The 27,645-nt window shown below is 39.9% G+C and overlaps 1 protein-coding gene across 1 annotated transcript; it reads right to left on the minus strand.

The window, feature by feature from the left end:
- Positions 1-756: 756 nt before the first annotated feature.
- LOC128692087 (minor histocompatibility antigen H13) lies at positions 757-25,975 on the minus strand. The gene is made up of 8 exons (XM_053781077.2): positions 25,742-25,975; positions 13,836-13,934; positions 12,879-12,961; positions 8,363-8,537; positions 6,287-6,470; positions 5,959-6,079; positions 3,133-3,321; positions 757-2,523 (listed from the first exon to the last, which is right to left on the minus strand). The coding sequence occupies exons 1-8, from the start codon at positions 25,937-25,939 to the stop codon at positions 2,442-2,444; spliced, it is 1,131 nt and encodes a 376-aa protein (XP_053637052.1). The 5' UTR covers positions 25,940-25,975; the 3' UTR covers positions 757-2,441.
- Between the last annotated feature and the right edge of the window lie 1,670 nt (positions 25,976-27,645).

A 27,645-nucleotide genomic window follows, 5' to 3' on the forward strand; every position in this document is an offset into this window, starting at 1 on the left:
CAGAAAGCAGTTCTGGATTTTGAGGATGGGAGGTCCATGGCAATACTGAGGTTGATCAAGAGTGCCTCAGTTACACTGGATACAAGAGTATAAAAAAAAAACAAAAAAACAAAAAAAAAATAGATCCACACACCCATTCTAAATCATGGTCACCTCCAGTGTGATAGGTGTTGCTGTTATAACCAAGAAACCACCTCTTATCTATATAACCAAAAACCTACCTCTTACCCTAGTTTTCACAAAGTGAGAAATTTCCTTGCTAATAAGGCCAAGTCTAGATATTCATTCCAAAAAGATAAAAAGTCCAGTTCCTCAGATGAACCCCTTCACTGCAGCAAGGGACACACAAGAGAAGAAAAAATGTGTACAGCGAACGTGTGGAAGCCATAATCTCAAGACAATCCCAATCGTCATTGTAGTTAAGCACTAACTAGGGTGGATGCCCTAGCATGGAAAAAACTAACCAATGTGACCCCAAAGTATCTGTGGAGTTTGCAATCCCTGAGAATAAGGTGGATGCTTGGAGAAAGAGGAACAGGAAAGATCATGTTCATAGGGAAGCACTAAACCCATAAGAGTCACATAAAGTCCCTAGGAAATGGTGGACAGTCAGTTTTGATCCAGGAAAAGGGAGGGTAAATCAAATTCCTTGGACTAAAACCCTTCACCAGCATCAAGGCACTTCCTGTGAAGGGAAGGAGGGAGTAGGGAAAATTATGAGCTGATTAAGAGATAAGTGGCTAAAATTCAAACACATTATGCTTGTCTTGGACCTTTTATTATATGCTCTTAGATCTGAATTCTCACAGCTTTCTGCTAATCACTCATCACATTCATACAATTGCCAACCTTCACCTTAATCAACACTCAATCACAAAGAAACTGACGTGTTCAACAAAATAATTTGTCAGTACTACTTCCTCTCACGATGAGAATGGCTATGATTTATTGTTAACTGAATTCCAACAAGGCCCTGACTCTGATGAACTTCACAGCACTGAAGTGCTCAAGTATTAATAAATATAACTTTGTAACTAATAAACATGACAAGAACAGAATATATAAAAACAATATTTTAATTTACTATTAAAGGAACAAATTAATACATACAACACTTAACTTTTAGATTCTTTCCATGGTCTTCCACATTATGCCCTTTAAATGCTAATAAAAGATAAAAATTTCTCTAATTCAAACTACTGCAATTCATAGATTTACCAATGTACTGAATTAAACTTTTAATAATAATAATGTACATCTTGTGTCCAATATAAAGCAAATGCTTAAAAATTATTATCTCAACTGTATCACATTTTTCACAAAATCTCAATTTTACTTGCCCAAGGGCAGCACACAATTTAAATTATTATTATTCAGTAATGGTAAAGTGTTACTTTTTGATATGGCTTTAGATAAAAAATGAAGTTCAGCCCTTGAAAAACTGCAAACATATACAGCATGAAATTATGATCACCTTAATAGTCCTTAGATAAACTACCCTTGAAAATCCCAGATGCAAAGAATAAATCAGTATTTATGTATCTACCTGTATATGCCTAATGGTTTATTATCAAAATTTTATTTATCCAATATTTTATTAACAATCCTGGCCAATTTCTTGATTTACTATATAATGAAAAAATGATCTACATTGAGTGTTCTTACTGTCAATGACAACTTGACTGGTTATTCTAGTGTAAAAGATAACTGCTGTTTTTACAATTCAATACTAATGCTTCCAGCATTCAGTCCTTAAGTGCAATGAAATCTCTGAACAAGATGCAACAACAATGTCAAACCTTCATGGGAAAAATATCTGATAATGATTTACATTGAGAAGTATCAAAATGGTTAAAAATAAATAAGTACACCTTACGAAACTTATGCAGGAAAACTAGAATAATTTGTGTATGTATGCCCTGGGTACACAAACAAAATACAAAAATATATTAAACAATGTATGCCCTGGACACACAAATTTAATATACAAAAATATATCAAACAAATATTTCAATGGTGACATTCATTAAAAACAAAAGGTTTTAGTATTGCCAGCCCTTTAAGAAGTCAGATCCTATTATTATTAACAGAATATTTAAAAATGGAGAAAATGGTAGCTATTGCCCAGCAATTTGTAACAAAAGCTGTCAGTGAGAGTTTAGAGCAGTGGTGCCATGAAAAATACAAATAGTAAAAAAATGCTTTAACTGAATTGTCACCTTTAAATTTTAGCAATGCTTTAAGATCAACAATAAAGAGGTCAACTTATAGGTCATTCATTGGGCACAAATCTACTTATAAAAAATAAAAATTTGGCAGCAAAAGCCCATAGTCTTATTTTGTGCCAGTCATAATACTCATCCCGTTGACTGCCTACAGTGACAAGGACGGGTCACAAGAATACACATGCTGTTAGCTGCATTTATTCCTGTTTCATCTTCTCACTTATCTTTCTTCCCTGACTTCTTATCCTCTGTTGTCTCAGTGCCTTCCTTTTCCTCTAAACTGGGATGATCTTCATACCTGTGAATAAATAAATTTTCTAGAGCAAATTTTCAACAAATAGATCTAAAAGGTTAATTTTACTTGTGTCTAACTAAATACAACTATTTCTGCAAGATGAAATACATTAGCACAAAGCAAAATTGAGTTACTAAGAAAAACTATTATACAGGTCGGCCATCACTAATCGGCATCATTGGGACCTGCAGTGTGCTGGATTAGCAAGTTTGCTGGATTACAGAGTGGTTAGGTTAGAATACACTTAATTAACCTATCAATAGAGAGACTTTCTGCTAGGTCTTCCTCATTTTCATCACTGCTTTCTCCTCCACTAGCTTGCTGCTGTGGATTTACAACCATCTGTACAATTTCTGAGTCAGTATAATGATGAAATCTGAAATTATGCTAGCCGAAATTAGTGCTGGATTACTGATGGAACCAGAGAACTGATTGCCGAATTAGTGATGGCTGACCTGTACCACCTAGTTTCAGAAATTGAAGTAGTATCATAGTATAGTTAATTTTTGATAATCACAATCCTAAACAACAACAAAAGGATGTAGGAAGATAATAAGGAGGGGAAAAATAAGGAAGAGACAATAAAAAAATCTTGAAAGCGGCACAACTTACTGTAACAGAGCCTTGAAATCCCCTTTGAGGAAAGCCAAAAGTACTGGTGCAGAAAGGCAGGCTGGCACAAGGTACAACAGAGCTGGCTGGGCATGTTTGAAAACATGCATGACAAAGATTGTCATCATAAGGCCAGCAAAGTAGGCTGCAAATGTAACCTTGAAATATGTATTGGATCCTCGATTTAAACTGAAAAAGAATATTTAAATTGAAACAAAATCCTAAACTTTTTTATTTTGTTACACTAATCTGCCAATTTTACATGATACAATGTACAATAACCAAAAGTGTCTCGGAATTCAAGCATAGGAATAGAAGTACATTTATTCAAACTAAACTTTTTTATTCATCAGCATTAAGCAATTTTCTATTTTCAGTAAGTAGATGAGTAGTTCCAAAAAACTGTATATTAAGGCTTAATCATAACTGAAAAAATAAATACATGTAATTACAGGAAATATTTCTAAATTTAGCAAGTATGAAGCAAAATAGAACGATTTCAAGAATGTATAAATCTGTAGGGGAGGGAAGGCGGGGCAGGGATCGACCTAGGAAAGGCTGCAAGGAAGGGGGTAAAGTGGGTTTGTGTGCAAGGGGCTTGGACTTCCAGCAAGCATATGTGAGCATGTCAGATAGGAGCAAATGGAGACAAATAGTTTTTAGGACTTGATGTACTGTTGGAGTGTGAGCAAGGTAACATTTATGAAGGGATTCAGGGAAACCGGCAGGCCAGACTGGAGATGGAAAGTACAGTGCCTGCACTCTGAAAGAGGGGTGTTAATGTTGCAGTTTTATAACTGTAGTGTAAGCATGCCTCTGGCAAAACAGTGATGGAGTGAATGATGGTGAAAGTTTTCCTTTTTCAGGCCTCCTACCTTGGTGGAAAACAGGCTCTGTGTTAACCCTTTCAGGGTCGACAGGGCCTCTCAGAGACTTGTTCTCAGGGTCGGCCAAATTTAAAAAAAAAAAAAATCTCATGAAAAGATAGAGAATCTTTTCCCGATCATAATGACACCAAAAGTATGAAATTTGATTGAACATTAAAATGGTATAAAATACTGACAGGTTGTTAGGTAAGACACACATGCAACAGTTAGGTATCTTTATTTTGAAACGTTTCGCCTACACAGTAGGCTTCTTCAGTTGAGTACAGAAAAGTTGATAGAAGCAGAGGAGACTTGAAGACGATGTAATCAGTCCATCGACTGAAGAAGCCTACTGTGTAGGCGAAACATTTCGAAATAAAGATACCTAACTGTTGCAAATGTGTCTTACCTAACAACCTGTCGGTATTTTATACCATTTTAATGTTCGTCAGACACTGCAACACAAGGGTAACTTGGTACAGACCTGAAATCAACTTCGACAACCTCTACTAGTGAGAATGGCTGGATTTGAGAGGGACCTGACCTCCCAACGTCTACGTTCTTACCTCTACTAGTGACCTACGTCTCACCTCCTGGCGCTACATAAGGCTCCATCCTATCACTTCCACTCCATATTGTTTCAGACTATGGAACAATACCCTTCTCCAGACTGAGGGACCGACCACCTCAAAACTTCAAGGGTGATGGACTGATTACATCGTCTTCAAGTCTCTTCTGCTTCTATCAACTTTTCTGTACTCGACTGAAGAAGCCTACTGTGTAGGCGAAACGTTTCGAAATAAAGATACCTAACTTTTGCATATGTGTCTTAACTAACAACATGAAATTTGATGAAAAACTTACGGAATTATGCTCTCGCAAAGTTAGCAGTCTCAACGATGTTGATACGTCGGTGATTTTGCCCACTTTGAGCCCTATTTTCAGCCAATTCCAGTGTACTTGTCGACAAAAATCATAACTATTTCGCTAGAACTCCATTTTTTCTATCGAATGAGTACAAGAAACCACCCATTTACCGATTTCAACTATCCAATACAGTGGTCAGAATTTAGCAATTTTGCCAATTTGACACAAACTTCAAAAGATGCCAATTTCCGAAGAGTCCAGAATAAACAAGAAAGACATACCTGGCACTAAAATAACATTTTCTCTGTTCATTAGTCATGTCCCCATGCCCCTCTTACATTCTTTTGCTTTCCACTTTGAATTTTTATTCTCACAAAAAAATAGAAGATTTACTGTTATGCAGACTACTGCATTAGTGTGGAAATGGTATAAATAATATCAGCGCATTTGTGAAAGAATATTAGACACACCAGTTGACGTGTATTGGATGCATAGCATGATTTGTTTACTTTTGAACTCTGGTAAAAATCGAACATTTCTGCTACTTTGAGCTCAATTTCAAGGTACTTTTCTTTGTAAAACCAGTCAAAATCATCTCAATTTCTGTAATATGTCTTCCATTCTATAAAATGAGACCAGGAAAACTAGAATACAACAACAAATACCATATGAAAATACAGTGCAAAGTTGCTGTTTTAATCCAAAAACACGGTCAAAGTTTTTTTTTTTCATTTTGCACTGTGTGCTGCAGGATTTTTTTATACTGTGCACACTGACCACACAGACCCATTCTTTCATATGTAGGCCTACCAGCTTTCTCTCACTAAATTTGAGGGCGCTAGAATTTAGGTGTACTAGTACGTCAAAAACCCTGGTGCGTAAGCCGTACTAGTACAGCCGAAACCCTGAAAGGGTTAATAATGATAATAAAAAAATCTAAATTTGCCTTAAATACTCCTTGTGTAAAATATCTTAATACAACAGATGATTTTCAAATAATTTATGATTTACTGAGCTAATATTTTCAGGACCTTTTCACATCAATTTTTGAAAACTACCACTGTCCTAACAATCACCATCATTAGAGACTTACCTATGATCAAAGCGTAGTAAGAGTGCAATGAATATGCCAGGAATAACAATGTCTCCTAAGCCCAGCATAGCAAAATTGTCAGCCTCAAGGCCCTTCTCCAGCAGGTCTTGAGGAAACACCACTGTTAGGTAAACAAAGCAGTTTCTTAAGGTCAAAGACAAAATCAGTTTTATTTGGCTCAAGAAAAATACAAAAAACAGATCCAGACATAAGGTACCCAGTTAAGTGTTGGTTATACATATATACATATTAAGTGGTATCATACAACAGCTTTAAAACAAAAGCCAAAGTAATTTTGAATAAAAAAAGATGTTCAGAAACAACTTACATTTTATAGGTGCCTCAAAGGATCTGGCTACAGTGACCATAACATTGGTCCCAAAGACCCAGAAGACATCATATACAAAAAGCCCAATTAAGAGGAGAGCTCCAGTTTGGATGTTGTTTAAGTGCAGAAGCTCCACACCATTAATGGCAAATGCCAAACCAAGAAGGTTGTTTGCAATCCAATGCTGCAATGCAAATGAAATTCACCAAGTAATAAAATTTGATAAAATGCTATTGGCATATACAGTGAAACCTTGGTTTTCGTAGGATTTGGTTTTCGACAACTTTTTCCGTCAAAATTTTGTCCCAGTTTTCGTACATCACCTCGGTTTTCGTAGAGGTGTCAATGGTCCGTACCCAACGCATCCACCTGCCTGCCCACGTCACTTGGCCACTCAAGCACTGAGTGACTCAGTCTGGCTTTGTTTATTGTTGAGTGAGCATCACCCCGCTCATTCAGCTGAAACATTTCGTAATAATCCACTGTTTTTTGTGCTTGTTTGAGTGCTACTGCTAAATAAGCCAACATGAGGCCAAAGAAAGTTCCGAGTGCCAGCCCTTTGAAGAAAATGGCGAGAAACATAAAATTAAAATTTAAAAAAAAAGAAGAAAAAAAGTCATAGGCAAGTATGAAAGTGGTGTACAGGTGGCCGATCTCACTAGGATGTACGGGAAATCCGCACCAACGATCAGTTCCATCCTGGCGAAGAAAAAAGAAATCAAGGAAACTGATGTTGCTAAGGGGATAAAATGTGCTAACGAAACCGAGATCGCAAACAATCGAAGATGTTGAGTTGCTGTTGTTGGTGTGGATCAATGAAAAACAGTTAGTGGGAGATAGTGTTTTGGAGTCGATAATATGCGAAAAGACAAGGTAGTTGCATGCGGATCTCATAAAGAAAAGATTAACCCTTAACCTGTAAACGGTCCAAACGTATATATACGTTCTCTCGCGTAGTGCCCCAAATTTTTTGAGGAAAAAAAATAGCTTTTTTTTTAATAGGAAAAAAGAGCATATGGTACCCAGGCATCCCCAATTATTTTAATATGGCACACAGTGAGTGCGCACACCCATTCTCTCATGTCTAGGCAACTCAGGTTTATCGTGGCAATGTTGAATGCATGACAAATAAAACGTATATATACATTTGGGGCACTAGCGGTAAAAACGTATATACTGTATACGTTTGGACCATTTACGGGTTAAACTGTCCAAACGTAGATCTATGTTCACGTGCGTAGAGCTCTGCCCTTTATTTTCTCCATTTGAAAGAATGTAAAAAAAACATAGATCTACATACGGAGTGCTACGCACGTGAATGTAGATCTACTTTTGGACAGTTTAAGGACATGTGTGCAAAGTGGAGTGCACTGCAAAGTTTTGTGGAGAAATATCACCTTAAAGCTGTTGTAAGCCATGTCTGCAACATCTTCAGTGACAATGCCTTGTCCCACTTTAGGCAAATCTTCAAGAGATGCCAGAAACATACCTAACTGGACAGATTTTTTGTGTGACAGGGGTACAGTGACTCTCAAGCTGGTCCTAGTGCCAGTAAAAGACAGAGGGAAAGTAACCCCAGATAGGGCCTTGATACCTGAAGTCCTTATGGAAGAGGATTCCCCTTCCAATCAATAACCTCCCCCCTCCTCGCCATCTTCCGTAAGCCAACAAGAGTCTTCAATAAAGGTAAAAGTGATGTCAAATATTCATTTATCTGTTTCATTAGTCACTTATATTTATTTCTCATTGTTTTCTATATGTAAAACTATAGTTATTCTCCATAAAATGTATTTTTTGTTAATATTTTTGGGTGTCTGGAACGGATGAATTGGATTTACATTATTTCTTATGGGAAATATTGCTTCAGTTTTTGTACAATTTGGTTTCTGTCAGACTTTCTGGAATGAATTAATCACGAAAACCAAGGTTCCACTGTAAATATAAAGTATGGTCAGTGATCACTACTGAAAAATGACAATGAAACTAAGAAAAACTTAAAATTCTAATTTTCATATTGCTACTTACTACATACTGTGTTTGCAACTATACAACAAGAAATACCTTTTGAGCCCTAACCTTTTTCAGGAGGTACCACACTCCCAGCAGGGCACACACTCCCATGCATACGAGGTCATAGGATGTAAACCCGTAATTTATGATGTAATCTTTTTTGTCTTTATCTCCTTTCATTAAGTGAAGATGATAGGTTTCGAAAGGTACTGATGCAGGTACTAGGCCAGAGATTAATGGGCTGAAATAGACATATATTTTATTACTTCTGTATATGAATTTTTAATAATTATTAAACACAATCTAACCAAAGTGTACTGAAAAACATTAGTGCAAATTTTTATTCATTTGACAACTACTGCAAATTGGTGGTTTAGAAAATATATTCCCTATTTATAGTAATATTCATTCCAAGTAATTAAAAAAAATACTATGTTAGGTATTTTAAGACCTATTTTTTACTGTAAAGTAACATGACACTGACACACACACACACACACACACACACACACACAAACCTAACCAAACACATGAGCTCATAAATCCCCCCACCACACACACACACATTTTTACGACAAGCTGAAGCAGCTAGAACATCCCAACAGGATAAAAACAAAATGGGATCTCAAAAGGGAGGATGTAAAGGCAAGGGAACCGATGATGGCTGGTCGGAAAAGGAAGAATGGGTAGAACGGCTCAAGAACAAAATGGAACAACAATGGGAGAAAAGGTTAAATGAGCTTTGCAATAGCATGTTAGAGCAAATATCTGCAGAGCAAGAAGTGGGAATCACGAGCTGTAGTAGCTGAGGCAAAGATACAGAGATTGGAGAAAGAAATGGATGTGCTGAAGCAGGATCTAAATATGAGGTCCAAAAGGAGCAAGATGACTGAAATGGGAACATCAGCAGGCAGCGAGGGGACTGAAGGAGGGGATCTAAGCAGTCTTTTGCAGCAGTAATATCAGGCCATCATGGTGTCTGGGAGATGATTAGGGAAACATCAAAGGAGATGCTTAAATCAGATCCAGAGATACAGAGGGAAAAGAAATGGGAAGAGGAGAGGGAGAGATCAACAATTATTCACGGGCTTCAGGAGGCTGAAGGGCAGACCTATGATGAAAGAAAGCATTGGGAGAAAACAGAGATTAAGAACATCATTGCAATAACAGGAGAGAGGGACACGTCTCAGGTAGAAAATTTTCACAGACTTGGGGGGTATTCGAGGGAAAAAATTGACCAATCAGATTGACATTCAAGACAGATATGGTACGGAACAGGATACTACAACAGAAACCACTGTTAAAGGACTCTCCAGATTATCAAAAAGTGTTCTTCAATCGAGACAGAACACGAAAGGAAAGGGAACAACTGAAAGTGAGAGCAAGACAGAACCAGTGGAAGGAAAGAGAGACAGGACAGGCAATGACAGACAGGAAAACTCAGCCTTTGGGGGAACATCAAACACAAATTCTTACAGAAACCTCTCAACCCATCACCACATATCAACCAAACACAGTAAACAGAAACGAACCTCACTCCATAGCCACCATCCCCCTAAGCACTAATTCCACAGTCACAGCAGCCTCCCATAAAATTGTGCCCTGACTCCCACCCTCCCAGCCTGCACCTTCCTCTTCCATCTCCCAAAATACAGTAATGGAAAGGAAGCTAAAGGTATGGTACACCAATGCAGATGGAATAACAAATAAGAGTGAAGAGTGACAAGAACGCATCACTGATGCATCACCTGACATTATAGCACTAACAGACAAAACTTACAGGGATGATAACAGATGCAATTTTTCCACCTGGATATCAGATTATGAGGAAAGACAGAGAACAGAGGAGGGGGAGGAGTAGCACTGCTCATAAAAAACCAGTGGAGTTTTGAGGAGATGGTAGGAATGGAAAGAAGGGAAACAGACGACTTCATTGTAGGAACACTTCAGACTGGTGGTCCAAAGGTGATGATAGCAGTGATGTATAACTCACCACTTAACAGCAGGAGAGCAAGAGAAGAGTATGATGTGTGCAATAGGGCAATGGTGGATACACTAGCTGAAGTGGCCAGGAGGGCTCATATGGGTAGGACAAAATTGCTTATAATGGGGGATTTCAATCATAAAGAGATTGACTGGGAAAACCTAGAGCCACATGGGGGACCAGAAACATGGAGGGCTAAGATGTTGGAGACTGTATTGGAGAACTTTATGCATCAACATGTTAGGGATACAACCAGAGAGAGAGAGGATGTTGCAGCAAGGCTGGATCTCATTCACCTTGAATAGTTCAGACATAAGGGATATCACCCACGAAAGACCCCTTGGCACTAGTGATCATGACGTCCTGAGGTTTGAATATCTTGAGTTAACAGTGGAGAATGCTGTACCATGAGAACAAAGAGAAACCAAACTTCAAAAAAGGGGACTACATAGGAATGAGAAGTTTCCTGCATGAAGTGCAGTGGGAAAGAGAACTAGATGGAAACACAGTAAATGAAATGATGGAAATAGTAACCACTAAGTGCAGGGAGGCAGAGGAAAGGTTCATACCAAAGGGCAACAGAAAAAATGGTAAGACCAGAGTGAGCCCATGGTTTAATTGGAGGTGTAAAGAGGCCAAAGCCAAGTGTGTGAGAGCATGGAAAAGGTATAGAAGGCAAAGGACTCAAGAAAACAAGAAGATGAGCAGAAGAACCAGAAACGAATATGCAAGGATAAGGAGAGAGGCCCAGAGGCAATACGAGAACATAGCATCAAAAGCCAAATCTGAACCAAAGTTGTTATACAGTCACATTAGGAGAAAAACAACAGTCAAGGACCAGATAATCAGGCTGAGGAAAGAAGGAGGGGAGCTCACGAAGAGTGACCAAGAAGTATGTGATGAACTAAACAAAAGATTTAGAGAAGTATTTACAATAAGAATCAGGAATGCTTCCAGCAAACTGTGGAGGTAGGGTGCACCAGCAGGCGCTGGACACAATACACATAACCAAGGAAGAGGTGAAGAAACTGCTAGAAGAACTCGATACCTCAAAGGTAGTGGGCCCAGATAACATATCTCCATGGATACTGAGAGAGGGAGCAGAGGAACTGTGTGTGCCATTAGCAGCAATCTTCAGTAAATCTATCGAAACAGAGCAGTTGCCTGAGGCGTGGAAGACAGCACATGTAGTTCCAATTTTTAAGAAAGGGGGCAGACAGGTAGCATTAAACTACAGACCAGTGTCACTGACTTGTATAGTATGTAAAGTCATGGAAAAGATTATCAGGAAAAAAGTAGTGGAACACATTGAAAAGATTGGGCTCATACATGACAGTCAGCATGGCTTCAGAGATGGGAAATCCTGTGTCACAAATTTACTTGAGTTCTACGATAAGGTAACAGAAGTAAGACAGGAGAGAGGGATGGGTAGATTGCATCTTTTTAGATTGCAAGAAGGCTTTTGACACAGTACCACACAAGAGACTGGTGCAAAAATTTGAGGAGCAGGCAGGAATAAAGGGGAAAGTACTGCAATGGATCAGGGAATACCTGACAGGAAGGAAACGTGTGTTGGTATGTGCTTATGTGTCGGAGTGGGTGAATGTGTCGAGTGGGGTTCCACAAGGTTCAGTCCTAGGCCCGGTGCTGTTTCTTGTATACGTGAATGACATGGTGGAAGGAATAGATTCAGAAGTGTCACTGTTCGCTGATGATGTGAAACTGATGAGGAGAATACAAGTGGGAGAGGATCAGTTAAGATTACAAGGGGATCTGGACAAACTACAAGTATGGTCTGACAAATGGCTCCTGGAGTTTAACCCCAGTAAGTGTAAGGTCATGAAGATTGGGGAAGGACACAGAAGACCGCAGATGGAGTACAGGTTAGGAAACCAACAACTGCAAACGTCAGCTAAAGAAAAGGATCTTGGGGTAAGCATCATAACGAACATGTCCCCTGAGGCACACATCAATCAAATAACTGCTGCAGCATATGGGAGACTGGCAAACCTGAGATTGGTGTTTAGACATCTGAGTAAGGAGTCATTCACGACATTGTACACAGTGTACGTAAGGCCTATACTGGAATATGCAGCACCAGTATGGAACCCTCACTTAGTCAAACACATCAAGAAATTGGAGAAAGTGCAAAAATTTGCAACACAATTAGTCCCGGAACTGAGGGGTATGTCTTATGAGGAGAGGTTAAGGGAACTCAACCTGATGACACTAGAGGATAGGAGGGATAGAGGGGACATGATAACGTATAAAATACTAAGAGGCATTGACAACGTGGACAAGGATTGAATGTTTCAGAGATGGGATACAGAAACACGGGGACACAATTGGAAACTGAAAACCCAGACGAGTCATAGGGATGTTAGAATGTATTTCTTTAGTCTGGTTGTCAGGAACTGGAATAATCAGGAGAGTGTAGTAGTGGAAGCAAGTTCCATAAATAACTTCAAGAAGAGGTATGACAAATATCATGGAGCAGGGAGAGTGAATTAGTATTGACCAGTGAAGAGGCGGGGCTAGGAGCTATGACTCGACCCCTGCAACCACATATAGGTGAGTACACACACTAGAATTACTTACCCAAAAACATGAGACAAGGCCAGCACTCCCAAAACAAAAAAGTATGAAGAAAGTAAGAGGTTGATATATTCCTTGGAGAAAACCTGAAAGAAATAAGGCAAAGGTACATAATGGCTTTATTACATAATTTACCTTACCAACTATTTAGGTTTTAATAATTGCTAATTAATGTTGAGCTTTGCTTAGAAGTCTGCCATAATGAATCATGATGTCACTATGCTTCTACAAAGACTGGCTGAATCAATGATGCTGACTGTTTCTTCTTTTTTTGGATCCCCCAATCTTGGTCGGAGATGACTAACGTGTTGAAAAATGAAAGGTAAAATAAATAACAGGTACAGCAATAATAGATAATAGAAAAAAATAACGTTTGAAAGTGCTAAACGAACTATCCAAACTATATGCATATGATTATAATCTTTTGTTGGATGGAATTAATTTAGATGAACAATTAAAAAAAAAAGTGCATTTTAAAGAGAAAGTCCTACTTTTGAAAGGATGTACAGTAATGTATTGTATTTAGCCAATTTACAAGTTTTCACAAATATAAAACCACAAGAGATAATTCTGCTGAATACAAAGAAAAAATAATATGAAGCAGGTCAGCAAGCTGAATATGTAATACAAAGAAATGAGATGCAAGTATTCAGAACAGCAAATATTTGAAAATAAATCATGGCATAAAATGAAAGTATGACTTCATAATTAGAGAAGAAAGTATAAACTGTAGATCAAAGGGATTAAAAATAGAGAACTACATTTTATGCAGGAACAGAAACTGAAGCCAAACAAGGCAATACTACTTGGAATGTATTATACAATGATTTATACAGATAGTCAACAGAGGAATTTTTAATGGTACTCGACTGATATTAGCAGCATTAGAAGTACCAATAATTACCAAACAATACTGTACCTACCCATTAAGTCCTCAATGACAGTTTCACTGAGACATACCGTGAATATTATATAGAGGCCAAAGAGAGCACACGATGCTATAACAGGGAACATTGCTGCATCTTTTGAAGTCATTGTGTCAACTTTCTCTCCAGATGCCTGAAATAATTAAGATACAGATAATTAAGGTAAAGTACTGTAATAACTGTGCAGTGGAATAACTCCATTAATTTTCTAATAATTTTCTTGTTAAATTTACTCAGGAGAAAAAATTACAAACACTAAATGAAATACAGTGGACCCTCAGTTAACAGCCGTTCCGTTTATCGGCCAACTTGGTTATCGGCTGTTTTTTTAGCCTCCGGTTATCGGTGTTATTTCGCTTACTGGCCGTATTGGATGCATCCACCACTAGCCGCTTTCACGTTCCTGAGTCAGTGTGGCTGCATCTCTGGGTGAGTGAGGAAGCTTCTGCTCATTCATCCAAACATTTCGCTATAATCCATTGTTTTTGGTGGTTATTAAGTGCAACTGCAAAATATGTAACCATGGCCCCAAAGAAAGTGCCTAGTAAAGTTTCTTTGGTAAAGAAAGTGAGAAACACGATATAATTCATGGCAGGGAGTGTAGCAGACAGGGAGAGAGTGTAGCAGACAGGGAGGGAGTGTAGCAGAGAGGCAGTGAGTGTAGCAGGGAGGCAGTGAGTGTAGTAGGGAGGGAGGGAGTGTAGCAGGGAGGCAGGGAGTGTAGCAGGGAGGCAGGGAGTGTAGCAGGGAGGCAGGGAGCATAGCAGGGAGGCAGGGAGTGTAGCAGGGAGGCAGGGAGTGTAGCAGGGAGGCAGTGAGTGTAGCAAGGAAGTATAGAGGCAAGGATTGTAGCAAGCATGCAGGGAGTGTAGCAGGCAGGGAGGGAGAGTAGCAGGGAGGCAGGGAGTGTAGCAGGCAGGCATAGAGGCAAGGGGTGTAGCAGGAAGGCAGTGAGTGTATCAGGAAGACAGGGAGTGTAGCAGGCATGCAGTGAGTGTAACAGGCATGCAGTGAGTGTAGCAGGAAGACAGAGTGTAGCAAACATGCAGGGAGTGTAGCAACATTTATATGCGATGTATGGTTAACCTTTTCAGGGTTGACAGGCCCTCTCAGACTTGTTCTCAGGGTCGGCCAAATTTCAAAAAAAAAAAAAAAAAAAAAAAAAAAAAAAAAAAATATCTTATGAAAAGATAGAGAATCTTTTCCCGATCATAATGGCAACAAAAGCATGAAATTTGATGGAAAACTTACGGAATTATGCTCTCACGAAGTTAGCGGTCTCAACGATGTTTACGCATCGGCAATTTTGCCCACTTTGAGCCCTATTTTCGGCCAATTCCAGTGTACTTATCGACAAAATTCATAACAATTTCACTAGAACTCTAGTTTTTCTATCGAATGAGTACAAGAAACCACCTATTTACCGATTTCAACTATCCAATACAGTGGTCAGAATTTAGCAATTTTGCCAATTTCACACAAATTTCAAAAGATGCCAATTTCCGAATAGGGTCCAGAATAAACAAGAAAGACATTCCTGGCACTAAAATAACATTTCCTCTGTTCATTAGTCATGTCCCCATGCCCCTCTTACATTCTTTTGCTTTCCACTTTGAATTTTTATTCTCACAAAAAATAGAAGATTTACTGCTATGCAGACTACTGAATTGGTGTAGAAATGGTATAAATATTATCAGCGCACTTGTGAAAGAATATTAGACTCACCAGTTGACGTGTATTGGATGCATAGCATGATTTGTTTACTTTCGAACTTTGGTAAAAATCGAACATTTCTGCTACTTTGAGCGCAATTTCAAGGTAGTTTTCTTTGTAAAACCAGTCAAAATCATCTCAATTTCTGTAATGTCTTCCATTCTATAAAATGAGACCAGGAAACCTAGAATACAACAATAAATACCATATGAAAATACAGTGCAAAGTTGCTGTTTTAATCCAAAAACACAAAGTTTTTTTTTCTCATTACGCACTGTGTGCTGCAGGATTTTTTTTATACTGTGCACACTGACCACATAGACCCATTCTTTCATATGTAGGCCTACCAGCTTTCTCTCACTAGATTTGAGGGCACTAGAATTTAGGCGTACTAGTACGTCAAAAACCCTGGTGCGTAAGCCATACTAGTATGGCCAAAACCCTGAAAGGGTTAATAATAGTCACTCTTGGGCACATTAAATGTCTTATTTTAGGTTAATATTGACATTTTCATTAATCCATATACATGTATCATATTTTCTTCCAAATTATATAAGAATCATGTTCCATAGCATATCGAGTGGAGAGTCGGGTGGAGAGTAAACATTACATTTTCTCTGATTCAGTGTTAGAGAAAACTGTGAATCTAGCATTGTGCCAAGTAACCGTCCATCATATGCGTTTGTTTACAATTCTCGGCATGAATTATTCATTACTACTCCCTTTGTTTATGATGGTATCTAAAGGTAGTTATTAGAAACAATTCAACTCAGTGAACATGGTAATAATCTGGCTGTGTAGTGTAGTCCAGGGGGGGGCTACACACATGTACTGTACCTACATCTACCGCTGCCTACATTGACTTCATACAAATAAATACTACTCACCTCTCGCCCTACATTAACCCTTTCAGGGTCCAAAGGCCAAATTTCAAAGTGCACACCAGTGTCCAAGAATTTTCAAAAAATAATTTTATTTTTATGAAATGGTAGAGAATCTTTTTCTGAAGGTAATAACACAAAAAGTAAGAAATTTGATGGAAAATTGACGAAATTATGCTCTCGTGAATTTTGATGTGTCAGTGATGTTTATGCATTGGTGATTTTGCCGACTTTGACTCCCATTTTAGGCCAATTATATTATACCAGTCGACCAAATTCTTAGCCATTTCACTAGTATTATTTCTATTCTATTGACTAAGCACAAGAAATAGCCAAGTCAACTGTTTCAACTACAAAATAAAGTGATCAGAAACTGGTAATTTGGCCAATTTAATGCAAAGTTCAAAATACAGTGGTCCCTTGATAATTGTCCAGCTCGATAGTTGTCCTTTTCGGAAATCATCGCGTTATTTTTGTCCAAGCATTGGCTCACAAATGGTTGGTTGACTCGCTAATCGTCGTTCGTCCTGGACGCGTACTCACAGCTCTGAGCCGCCTCGGCCTCCCTTCCCAGCCAGTGTGCCATTGTTTACCAGTGAGCGACTTCCCCTCACTTGCTCATACGAAATATTTCATAATATTCCATTCATTTTAGTGCTTGCAAGTGCTAAATAAGCTACCATAGCTTCAAAGAAAGATTCTAGTGCCAAGCCTTTGGTAAAGAAGGTGAGAAATACGATTGAATTTAAGAAAAACATCATTGAACAATATGAAAATGGCGTACGTGGCCGAACTAGCCAGGACGTACAGTGGACCCTCGACCAGCGATATTAATCCGTTCCTGAGAGCACATCGTTAATCAAAATTATCGTTAGTCGAGTTAATTTTCCCCATAAGAAATAATGGAAATCAAATTAATCCGTGCAAGACACCCAAAAGTATTGAAAAAAAATTTTTTTTACCACATGAAATATTAATTTTAATACACACAAACTGAAGAAGACATGCACAGTTACATGACACTTACCTTTATTGAAGATCTGGTGATGATTGATGGGATGGGAGGAGGGGAGAGTGTTGATGGTGTTAGTGTTTAGAAGGGGAATCCCCTTCCATTAGGACTTGAGGTGGCAAGTCCTTTTTCGGGGTTACTTCCCTTCTTCTTTTAACCCTTTGACTGTCGCAGGCCCCTTTCTGAAACTGTCATTCTATGTCGATAAATGTTGGAAAAAAAAAAAAATAATTATTTTTTCTTACGAAATGATAAAGAATCTTTTCCCGATGGTAATGACACCAAAAGTTCGAAATTTGGTCGAAAACTCGGGGAATTACGCTCCCGCGAAATTAGCAGCCTCGGCAACATATGCGTATCGGCGATTTCGCCGACTTTGAGCCCTGTTTCCAGCCAATTCCGTTGTTCCAGTTGACCAAATTCATAGCTATTTCTTTAGAACTCCATTTTATCTATCAGCTGAGTACAAGAAACCGCCCATTTACCAATTTGAACTACCCAATATAGTGGTCAGAAATTGGCAATTTGGCCAATTTCACGCAAATTAAGTTCCTATAATTTTGGATAGGGTTTTCCAGGTCTTTTTCATATCACTTTTTATGTTATGTAATCTGTTTTCACAACACAGTTTTTTTGACCTTCTTATCAGGCTGGCAAGGACTGACGAGTAACGTCTAGAACAGTCTCTAGTTATCCGACCCATTCTGTATTGTTTTTCATATATGTGCTTTGTGTTAATGGATTTAAGGATGCTGGGTGTTAGCCAGGGACTGTTCAGTCTCTTAGCTGTGATCTGTTTAGTTTTATTTTGGGCAATGCTTGTTATAGAGGCAGTTTTTTTTTTTAGAAAATTATTAATACATTCATTCGTATCTGTATGTGTGTCAAGCTCATTATGCCAGTCAACATTATTCATAGCTGTTATAAAGTTATTAACAGTTGTCTTGTTATGTAGTCTGAAGGTAACTTTAGTAGTGTCTTGGGGCAATTTACCTAGGTTGGTTATGAGAAAGGTAGGGTAGTGGTCTATGGTGTTGTCTGTGATTATGCCTAATTTTAAAGAGGATATGGTGTTAGTCCAGATGTGGTCTAATAAGGAGATACTAGCCTCGGAGATTCTTGAAGGTTTTGTTATTGTTGGTAGCAACAAGTAGTTGCTCGTAGTGTTTGTGAATTCAGTTACTTGTGGGTCTTGGTCATGTAGTAGATTTATGTTGAAATCTCCTGAAAGCAGCAAGTGGTCTTTATTCATATGTGTATCAGTTATCATGTTTCCTAAGTTTTCACTAAAATGATAAATGTTTGACTGTGGTACTCTGTAGATGTTTATCATTGTGAGGGGTTTTTGCAGGTCTTTTGATTTAAATTTAGCTATAATATATTCTCCATGTTCATCCCTTGTGCAAGAATTATTGATACATTCAAGTTGATCCGAGTAGTACAGGTCTCCCTCAACATTCGCGAGGGTTAGGGGATCAAGAGCCTCGCGAATGTTGAAAAACCGTGAATGTTTGGTGCCCCCAATATATTGTAGGGAAATATAATACAATACTGCTTCCTTAACTTGTTGAACCATGAACAATCATAAAATACATGAAAACGTCGTAAATTGTACTAAATATATACATGTTATGCTTTAATAACATGTATGTTATTAAATACCACAGACTCCACCACTGCCTCCACCACTTCCCCAACCACTGCGAGTCCCTACTACCCTCCCTCCGACCCCCGCAACTGGCAGCCAGCCCTCCCACCACTCAGTGTTGTTTGTTCATTATTTGCTATTAAACTACTGTATAAATAATGTAAACCCATTCATGACTGTATATTGCAATGGCTATTCGGACAGGTATTAGACGGTGACATCATGCGTTTACTCTTGAACACAGCAAAGAATCAAACATTTCTGCTACTGCTAATAACAATAGTAATAATAATAATAATAATAATACTAATAATAATACTAATAATAATAAATAATAATAATAATACTAATAATAATAATAATAATAATAATACGATATAATTGAAGAAGGAAATTGTACAAAAATACGAGGGAGTGGTTGACACATCGTCAGTGTGGCTTTGTTTATGCTGGAGTGAGTGTTAGTCTCCCTGCTCTTCCAAACATTTCACAATAATTCAACGGTTGAGGCAGTGGTATTTAATAACATATATGTTATAAATAATAATAGTACATATTATTAACAACATGTATTATTATTATTAATAACATGTATGTTATTAAATACCACTGCCTCAATCACTTCCTCAACAGCTGCCTCACCCACTGCCTCAATCGCTGCCTCACCCACTGCCTCAATCGGTGCCTCAACCACTGCCTCAACCACTGCCTCAATCGCTTCCTCAACAGCTGCCTCACCCACTGCCTCAACAGCTGCCTCAATCGCTGCCTCAACAGCTGCCTCACCCACTGCCTCAATCGCTTCCTCAACAGCTGCCTCAACCACTGCCTCAATCGCTTCCTCAACAGCTGCCTCAACCACTGCCTCAACAGCTGCCTCACCCACTGCCTCAACAGCTGCCTCACCCACTGCCTCAATCGCTGCCTCAACAGCTGCCTCACCCACTGCCTCAATGGCTGCCTCAACAGCTGCCTCAACAGCTGCCTCACCCACTGCCTCAATCGCTGCCTCAACAGCAGCCTCAACAGCTGCCTCAATCGCTGCCTCAACCACTGCCTCAATCACTGCCTCAACAGCTGCCTCAACAGCTGCCTCAACCACACCAGTCGCACTCAATCTACAAGCACCAAACACAATGAATTATTGTGAAATGTTTGGAAGAGCAGGGAGACTAATGTTCACTCCAGCATAAACAAAGCCATACTGACGATGTGTCAACCACTCCCTTGTATTTTTGTACAACTTCCTTCTTCAATTATATCGTATTTATTATTATTATTATTACTATTGTTATTATTAGCAGTAGCAGAAATGTTTGATTCTTTGCTGTGTTCAAGAGTAAACACATGATGTCACCGTCTAATACCTGTCCGAATAGCCATTCCAATATGCAGTCATGAATGGGTTTACATTATTTATACTGTAGTTTAATAGCAAATAATGAACAAACAAAACACTCACCACACTGAGTGGTGGGAGAGCTGGCTGCCAGTTGCGGGGGTCGGTGGAAGGGTAGTAGGGACTCGCAGGTGGCGGGAAACTTGAATATAATTTGGCGGCTGGGAATTTGGTGGCTGGGAATTTGGCGGTTGGAAATTCGCGAATGTGTGAAGCCCGCGAAAGCTGAAAACGTGAATGTTGAGAGAGACCTGTATATAGATGTTCCAACCCCTTGCTGTTCTGTCCGACAGTTGTGTATGACTGTGTAACCAGAAATGGCATAGGCATCTGTAGTACCAAGCTTTAGCCAGGTTTCTGTGAGTGTGATGATTGACATACTGGTATGAAGGGAATGGAGTAATGCTGTGAGGTCATCGTAATGTTTGCTCAAAGATCTGACATTGTAATTAAAAATAGTTATATTATTCTTTGCTCTGAGTAATATCTTTGCTTGGTCTGCTGTAAAATAATTACAGTTGCTGTTCGGTTCGTGTAAATCATTTAATAAAAGATGGAGATCAGGATTAATGCTTGTAATCATAAGATTGTGAGTGACTCTACAACTAGACTTTTGAATAAACTTATGTTAAACTTAATAATTATGATATTAAACTAATTTTATCTTACTAGCTAATGGATTATTACAAGTAGGTTTTAAAAAAATACAGAGATACTGTTTACCCGTAATATGGTACTGATTTGATGATTTAATATAGAACGGTTACAGTTTTAGAGTTTGACAAAAGTTGCAGATTTAATATAGAAATTTGGTGAATACAATAAAATTGCTTTGTACTGGAAGTGATAATTAAATTAAAAGTCTGCAGGTAATGGTAGTTTAAGAAATAGGAGAAAACAATAGTTTATAATATATTAAAATAAGTAATTATAAAATACAGCAATTATGCTAACTCTTATTATGACACAAGGTTGACAATATAATATTTGCACTGGTCATCAGTTCTATAATAATAGATTATAACAGTGGTTTGGGGGGGTTTGGGATATTGGCAGTTTGGAGGGATATGTTGTGTATCTTTATATGTTTATGCTTCTAGACTGTTGTATTCTGAGCACCTCTGCAAAAACAGTGATAATGTGCGAGTGTGGTGAAAGTGTTGAATGATGATGAAAGTATTTTCTTTTTGGGGATTTTCTTTCTTTTTTGGGTCACCCTGCCTCGGTGGGAGACGGCCGACTTGTTGAAAAAAAAAAAAAAAAAAAAACAGTGGGCAAGTAATGGCAAGTTAAAAATTGTACTAAAGTAAAATGGATTGATAGTAAATATGGTGGCGAACAAAACCAATAGGCCAGCCCTTCAAAAAAAAAAAAAAAAAAAATAGGCCCGCCTCTCCCAAACAAAACCAACAGTCCAGCCTCTCACAAACAAAACCAGTAGGCTAGCCCCTCACAAATAAAACCAATAGGCCAGCCTCTCACAAACAAAACCAATAGGCCAGCCTCTCACAAACAAAACCAATAAGCCAGCCTCTCACAAACAAAACCAATAGGCCAGCCTCTCATAAACAAAACCAATAGGCCAGTCACTCTCAAACAAAACCAATAGGCCAGCCTGTCACAAACAAAACTAATAGGCCAGCCTGTCACAATCAAAACTAATAGGCCAGTCTGTCACAAACAAAACCAAGAGGCCAGCCTGTCACAAACAAAACCAATAGGCCAGCCTGTCACAAACAAAACCAATAGGCCAGCCTGTCACAAACAAAACCAACAGGCTAGCATCTCACAAACAAAACAAACAGGCCAGCCCCCTCACATACAAAACCAACAGGCCAGCCCCTCACAAGCAAAACCAATATGAGAGCCCTTCACAAACAAAACTAATAGGCCTGCCTCTCCCAAACAAAACCAACAGTCCAGCCTCTCACAAACAAAACCAGTAAGCCAGCCCCTCACAAACAAAACCAGTAAGCCAGCCCTTCATAAACAAAACCAATAGGCCAGCCTCTCACAAACAAAACCAATAGGCCAGCCTCTCACAAACAAAACCAATAGGCCAGCCTCTCACAAACAAAACCAATAGGCCAGCCTCTCACAAACAAAACCAACAGGCCAGCCTGTCACAAACAAAACCAATAGGCCAGCCTCTCACAAACAAAACCAACAGGCCAGCCTCTCACAATCGAAACTAATAGGCCAGCCTGTCACAAACCAAACCAACAGGCCAGTCTGTCACAAACAAAACCAATAGGCCAGCCTGTCAAAAACAAAACCAATAGGCCAGCCTCTCACAATTAAACCCAATAGGTCAGCCTCTCACAAACAAAACCAATAGGCTAGCCTCTCACAAACAAAGCCAATAGGCCAGCCTCTCACAAACAAAGCCAATAGGCCAGCCTCTCACAAACAAAACCAGTAGGCCAGTCCCTCACAAACAAAACCAGTAGGCCATCCCCTCACAAACAAAACCAGTAGGCCAGCCCCTCACAAACAAAACCAGTAGGCCAGTCCATCACAAACAAAACCAGTAGGCCAGTCCATCACAAACAAAACCAGTAGGACAGCCCCTCACAAACAAAACCAGTAGGCCAGCCCCTCACAAACAAAGCCAATAGGCCAGCCCCTCACAAACAAAACCAGTAGGCCAGCCCCTCACAAACAAAACCAGTAGGCCAGCCCCTCACAAACAAAACCAGTACGCCAGCCCCTCACAAACAAAACCAGTAGGCTAGCCCCTCACAAACAAAACCAGTAGGCCAGCCCCCTCACAAACAAAACCAGTAGGCCAGCCCCTCACAAACAAAACCAGTAGGCCAGCCCCTCACAAACAAAACCAGTAGGCCAGCCCCTCACAAACAAAACTATTAGGCCAGCCCCTCACAAATAAAACTATTAGGCCAGCCCCTCAAACAAAACCAGTAGGCCAGCCTCTCACAAACAAAACCAGTAGGCCAGCCCCTCACAAACAAAACCAATAAGCCAGCCCCTCACAAACAAAACCAGTAGGCTAGCCCTCACAAACAAAACCAGTAGTCCAGCCCTCACAAACAAAACCAACAGGCCAGCCCTCACAAACAAAACCAATAGGCCAGCCCTCACAAACAAAACCAGTAGGCCAGCCCTCACAAACAAAACCAGTAGGCCAGCCCCTCACAAACAAAACCAATAAGCCAGCCCCTCACAAACAAAACCAGTAGGCCAGCCTCTCACAGACAAAACAAGTAGGCCAGCCCTCACAAACAAAACCAGTAGGCCAGCCCCTCACAAACAAAACCAGTAAGCCAGCCCCTCACAAACAAAACCAGTAGGCTAGCCCTCACAAACAAAACCAGTAGTCCAGCCCTCACAAACAAAACCAACAGGCCAGCCCTCACAAACAAAACCAATAGGCCAGCCCTCACAAACAAAACCAGTAGGCCAGCCCTCACAAACAAAACCAGTAGGCCAGCCCCTCACAAACAAAACCAGTAAGCCAGCCCCTCACAAACAAAACCAGAAGGTCAGCCCTCACAAACAAAACCAGTAGGCCAGCCCTCAAGCAAAACCAATAGGCCAGCCCTCACAAACAAAACCAATAGGCCAGCCCTCACAAACAAAACCAATAGGCCAGCCCTCACAAACAAAACCAACAGGCCAGCCCTCACAAACAAAACCAGTTGGCCAGCCCTCACAAACAAAACCAGTAGGCCAGCCCTAGCAAACAAAACCAATAGGCCAGCCCTCACAAACAAAACCAATAGGCCAGCCCTCACAAACAAAACCAATAGGCCAGCCCTCACAAACAAAACCAATAGGCCAGCCCTCACAAACAAAACCAAGAGGCCAGCCCTCACAAACAAAACCAATAGGCCAGCCCTCACAAACAAAACTAGTAGGCCAGCTCTCTCAAACAAAACCAATAGGCCAGCCCTCACAAACAAAACCAATAGGCCAGCCCTCACAAACAAAACTAGTAGGTCAGCCCTCACAAACAAAACCAATAGGCCAGCCCTCACAAACAAAACTAGTAGGCCAGCCCTCACAAACAAAACCAATAGGCCAGCCCTCACAAACAAAACCAATAGGCCAGCCCTCACAAACAAAACTAGTAGGCCAGCCCTCACAAACAAAACCAATAGGCCAGCCCTCACAAACAAAACTAGTAGGCCAGCCCTCACAAACAAAACCAATAGGGCAGCCCTCACAAACAAAACTAGTAGGCCAGCACCTCACAAACAAAACCAGTAAGCCAGCCCCTCACAAACAAAACCAGAAGGCCAGCCCTCACAAACAAAACCAGTAGGCCAGCCCTCAAGCAAAACCAATAGGCCAGCCCTCACAAACAAAACCAATAGGCCAGCTCTCACAAACAAAACCAATAGGCCAGCCCTCACAAACAAAACCAATAGGCCAGCCCTCACAAACAAAACCAATAGGCCAGCCCTCACAAACAAAACCAATAGGCCAGCCCTCACAAACAAAACCAATAGGCCAGCCCTCACAAACAAAACCAGTAGGCCAGCCCTCAAGCAAAACCAATAGGCCAGCCCTCACAAACAAAACCAGTAGGCCAGCCCTCGCAAACAAAACCAATAGGCCAGCCCTCACAAACAAAACTAGGCCAGCCCTCACAAACAAAACTAGTAGGCCAGCCCTCACAAACAAAACCAATAGGCCAGCCCCTCACAAACAAAACCAATAGGCCAGCCCCTCACAAACAAAACCAATAGGCCAGCCCCTCACAAACAAAACCAATAGGCCAGCCCTCACAAACAAAACCAAGAGGCCAGCCCCTCACAAACAAAACCAATAGGCCAGCCCCTCACAAACAAAACCAATAGGCCAGCCCCTCACAAACAAAACCAATAGGCCAGCCCTCACAAACAAAACCAATAGGCCAGCCCCTCACAAACAAAACCAATAGGCCAGCCCTCACAAACATACATAACCACTGAATATTATTACACAATTATGTGATAACATTAATTCCCGACAACAAAACATCACAAGTGTAGTTCTGCTGCCGTAGTTACAACCTGGTGTTTTATGTTCTTGTCACATTCATTAGGATGAGGTAATATGGGCGAGAAGGGAAGGATTTGAGAACCTGACTTGTATGATTCAGTAGACCTGAACTGCTTCTCCGTTCTTATGTTCTTATGATTTTATACAATTTCTCAAGTGTAATATGCCTAATTACCACTAATCTCTCGTCTATAGGTACAACTTCATTTAAAAACGTACGAATCACCTCTCAATAGGCTGTAAAGGTGCAGCATTGTGGACCAGCTGTTTAACACCTTACCTTCTGCTGCTGTTGATGCTTGACAGACCTGAAGGATCCACAGAATATGGGGATGAGAGCCATAACTACCAGGCTGCCGTAGGCCAAAGCCATGCCCTCGGGCGTCGAGGGCACCTTTCCAGTGCCATTGGTGGCCGCTTCGGTCACATTTTCTAAAATTTGTGTCACTGGAACCTGATCAACTCCCACGTCCGCCATCGCTGCTCCACTATCACTCTCGGTGCCAGCCTCACGGGGAAATCCTTCACAATAATCCACTTACTATGATTCTCCTTTTCAGCGATAAAACGTACAACTATTTTCAATAATATATTTTAGATATTATCGTATATGTAATAACTGTAAATAATTGAGTTAAAGCTCAAGAAATGTGAATGAATCACAGGAGAGGTTTGAGAAGGTGCACGGCCACCCCTGCAGACGACGACGTGTCAGACGCCAGATCACCCAAACGTTTCCCGGGAATTTAGAGACAACACATGTTAATGGACAAGGTGTAACTGCTTAGTTAAATATATATATAATCGCATTATTCACGTGTATTACACGATAGGTATGTATGTATGTATGTATGTATGTATATATGTATGTATGTATGTATATATGTATGTATGTATGTATATATGTATGTATGTATGTATGTATGTATGTATGTATGTATGTATGTATGTATGTATGTATGTATGTATGTATGTATGTATGTATGTATGTATATATGTATGTACTCACCTAATTGTGCTTGCAGGGGTCGATACTCAGCCCCTGGCTCCGCCTCTTCACCGAGTGCTACTAGGTCCACTCTCTCCCTGCTCCATGAGCTTTATCTTACCTCATCTTAGAGCTATGTATGGTTCCTGCCTCCACAACCTCACTTGCTAGGCTCTTCCACTTCCTGACTACTCTATGACTGAGGAAATACTTCCTAACATCCCTTTGACTCATCTGGGTCTTCAACTTCCAATTGCGGCCCCTTGTTTCTGTGTCCCCTCTCTGGAACATCCTGTCTCTGTCCACCTTGTCTATTCCACGCAGTATTTTGTATGTTGTTATCATGTCTCCCCTAACCCTCCTGTCCTCCAGTGTCGTCAGGCCGATTTCCCTTAGCCTTTCTTCGTAGGACATTCCCCTTAGCTCTGGAACTAACCTTGTCGCAAACCTTTGCACTTTTTCTAATTTCTTGACGTGCTTGATCAAATGTGTATGTATGTATCTATGTAGTATATATATATATATATATATATATATATATATATATATATATATATATATATATATATATATATATATATATATATATATATATATATGTACTCACCTAGTTGTACTCACCTAGTTGTGGTTTCAGGGGCAGAGTCATAGCTCCTGGCTCCGTCTCTTCACTGGCCGCTACTGGGTCACTCTCCCTGCACCATGAGTTTTATCATACCTCTGCTTGAAACTATGAATAGATCCTGCCTCCATTACATCGCTTCCCAAACTGTTCCACTTCCTGACTACTCTGTGACTGAAGAAATACTTCCTGACATCCCTGTGATTCATCTGTGTCTTCAACTTTTCCAACTGTGTCCCATTTCTTGAACATTCTGTCTCTGTCCACCTTGTCAATTCCTCTCAGCATTTTATATGTCGTTATCATGTCCTCCCCTATCTCTCCTGTCCTCCAGTGCCGTCAGGTCGATTTCCCTTAACCTTTCCTCGTAGGACATACCCCTTAGCTCTGGGAATAGTCTTGTTGCAAACCTTTGCCCTTTTTCTAGTTTCTTTACGTGAATGGCTAGATGTATGTATGTATGTATGTATGTATGTATGTATGTATGTATGTATGTATGTATGTATGTATGCATGATGTATGTATATACGTATGTATGTATGTACTCACCTAGTTACTTACCTAATTGTGGTTG

The sequence above is a fragment of the Cherax quadricarinatus genome, chromosome 15 (genome assembly GCF_038502225.1).
Source record: "Cherax quadricarinatus isolate ZL_2023a chromosome 15, ASM3850222v1, whole genome shotgun sequence".
In the NCBI taxonomy this organism is placed as follows: domain Eukaryota; kingdom Metazoa; phylum Arthropoda; class Malacostraca; order Decapoda; family Parastacidae; genus Cherax; species Cherax quadricarinatus.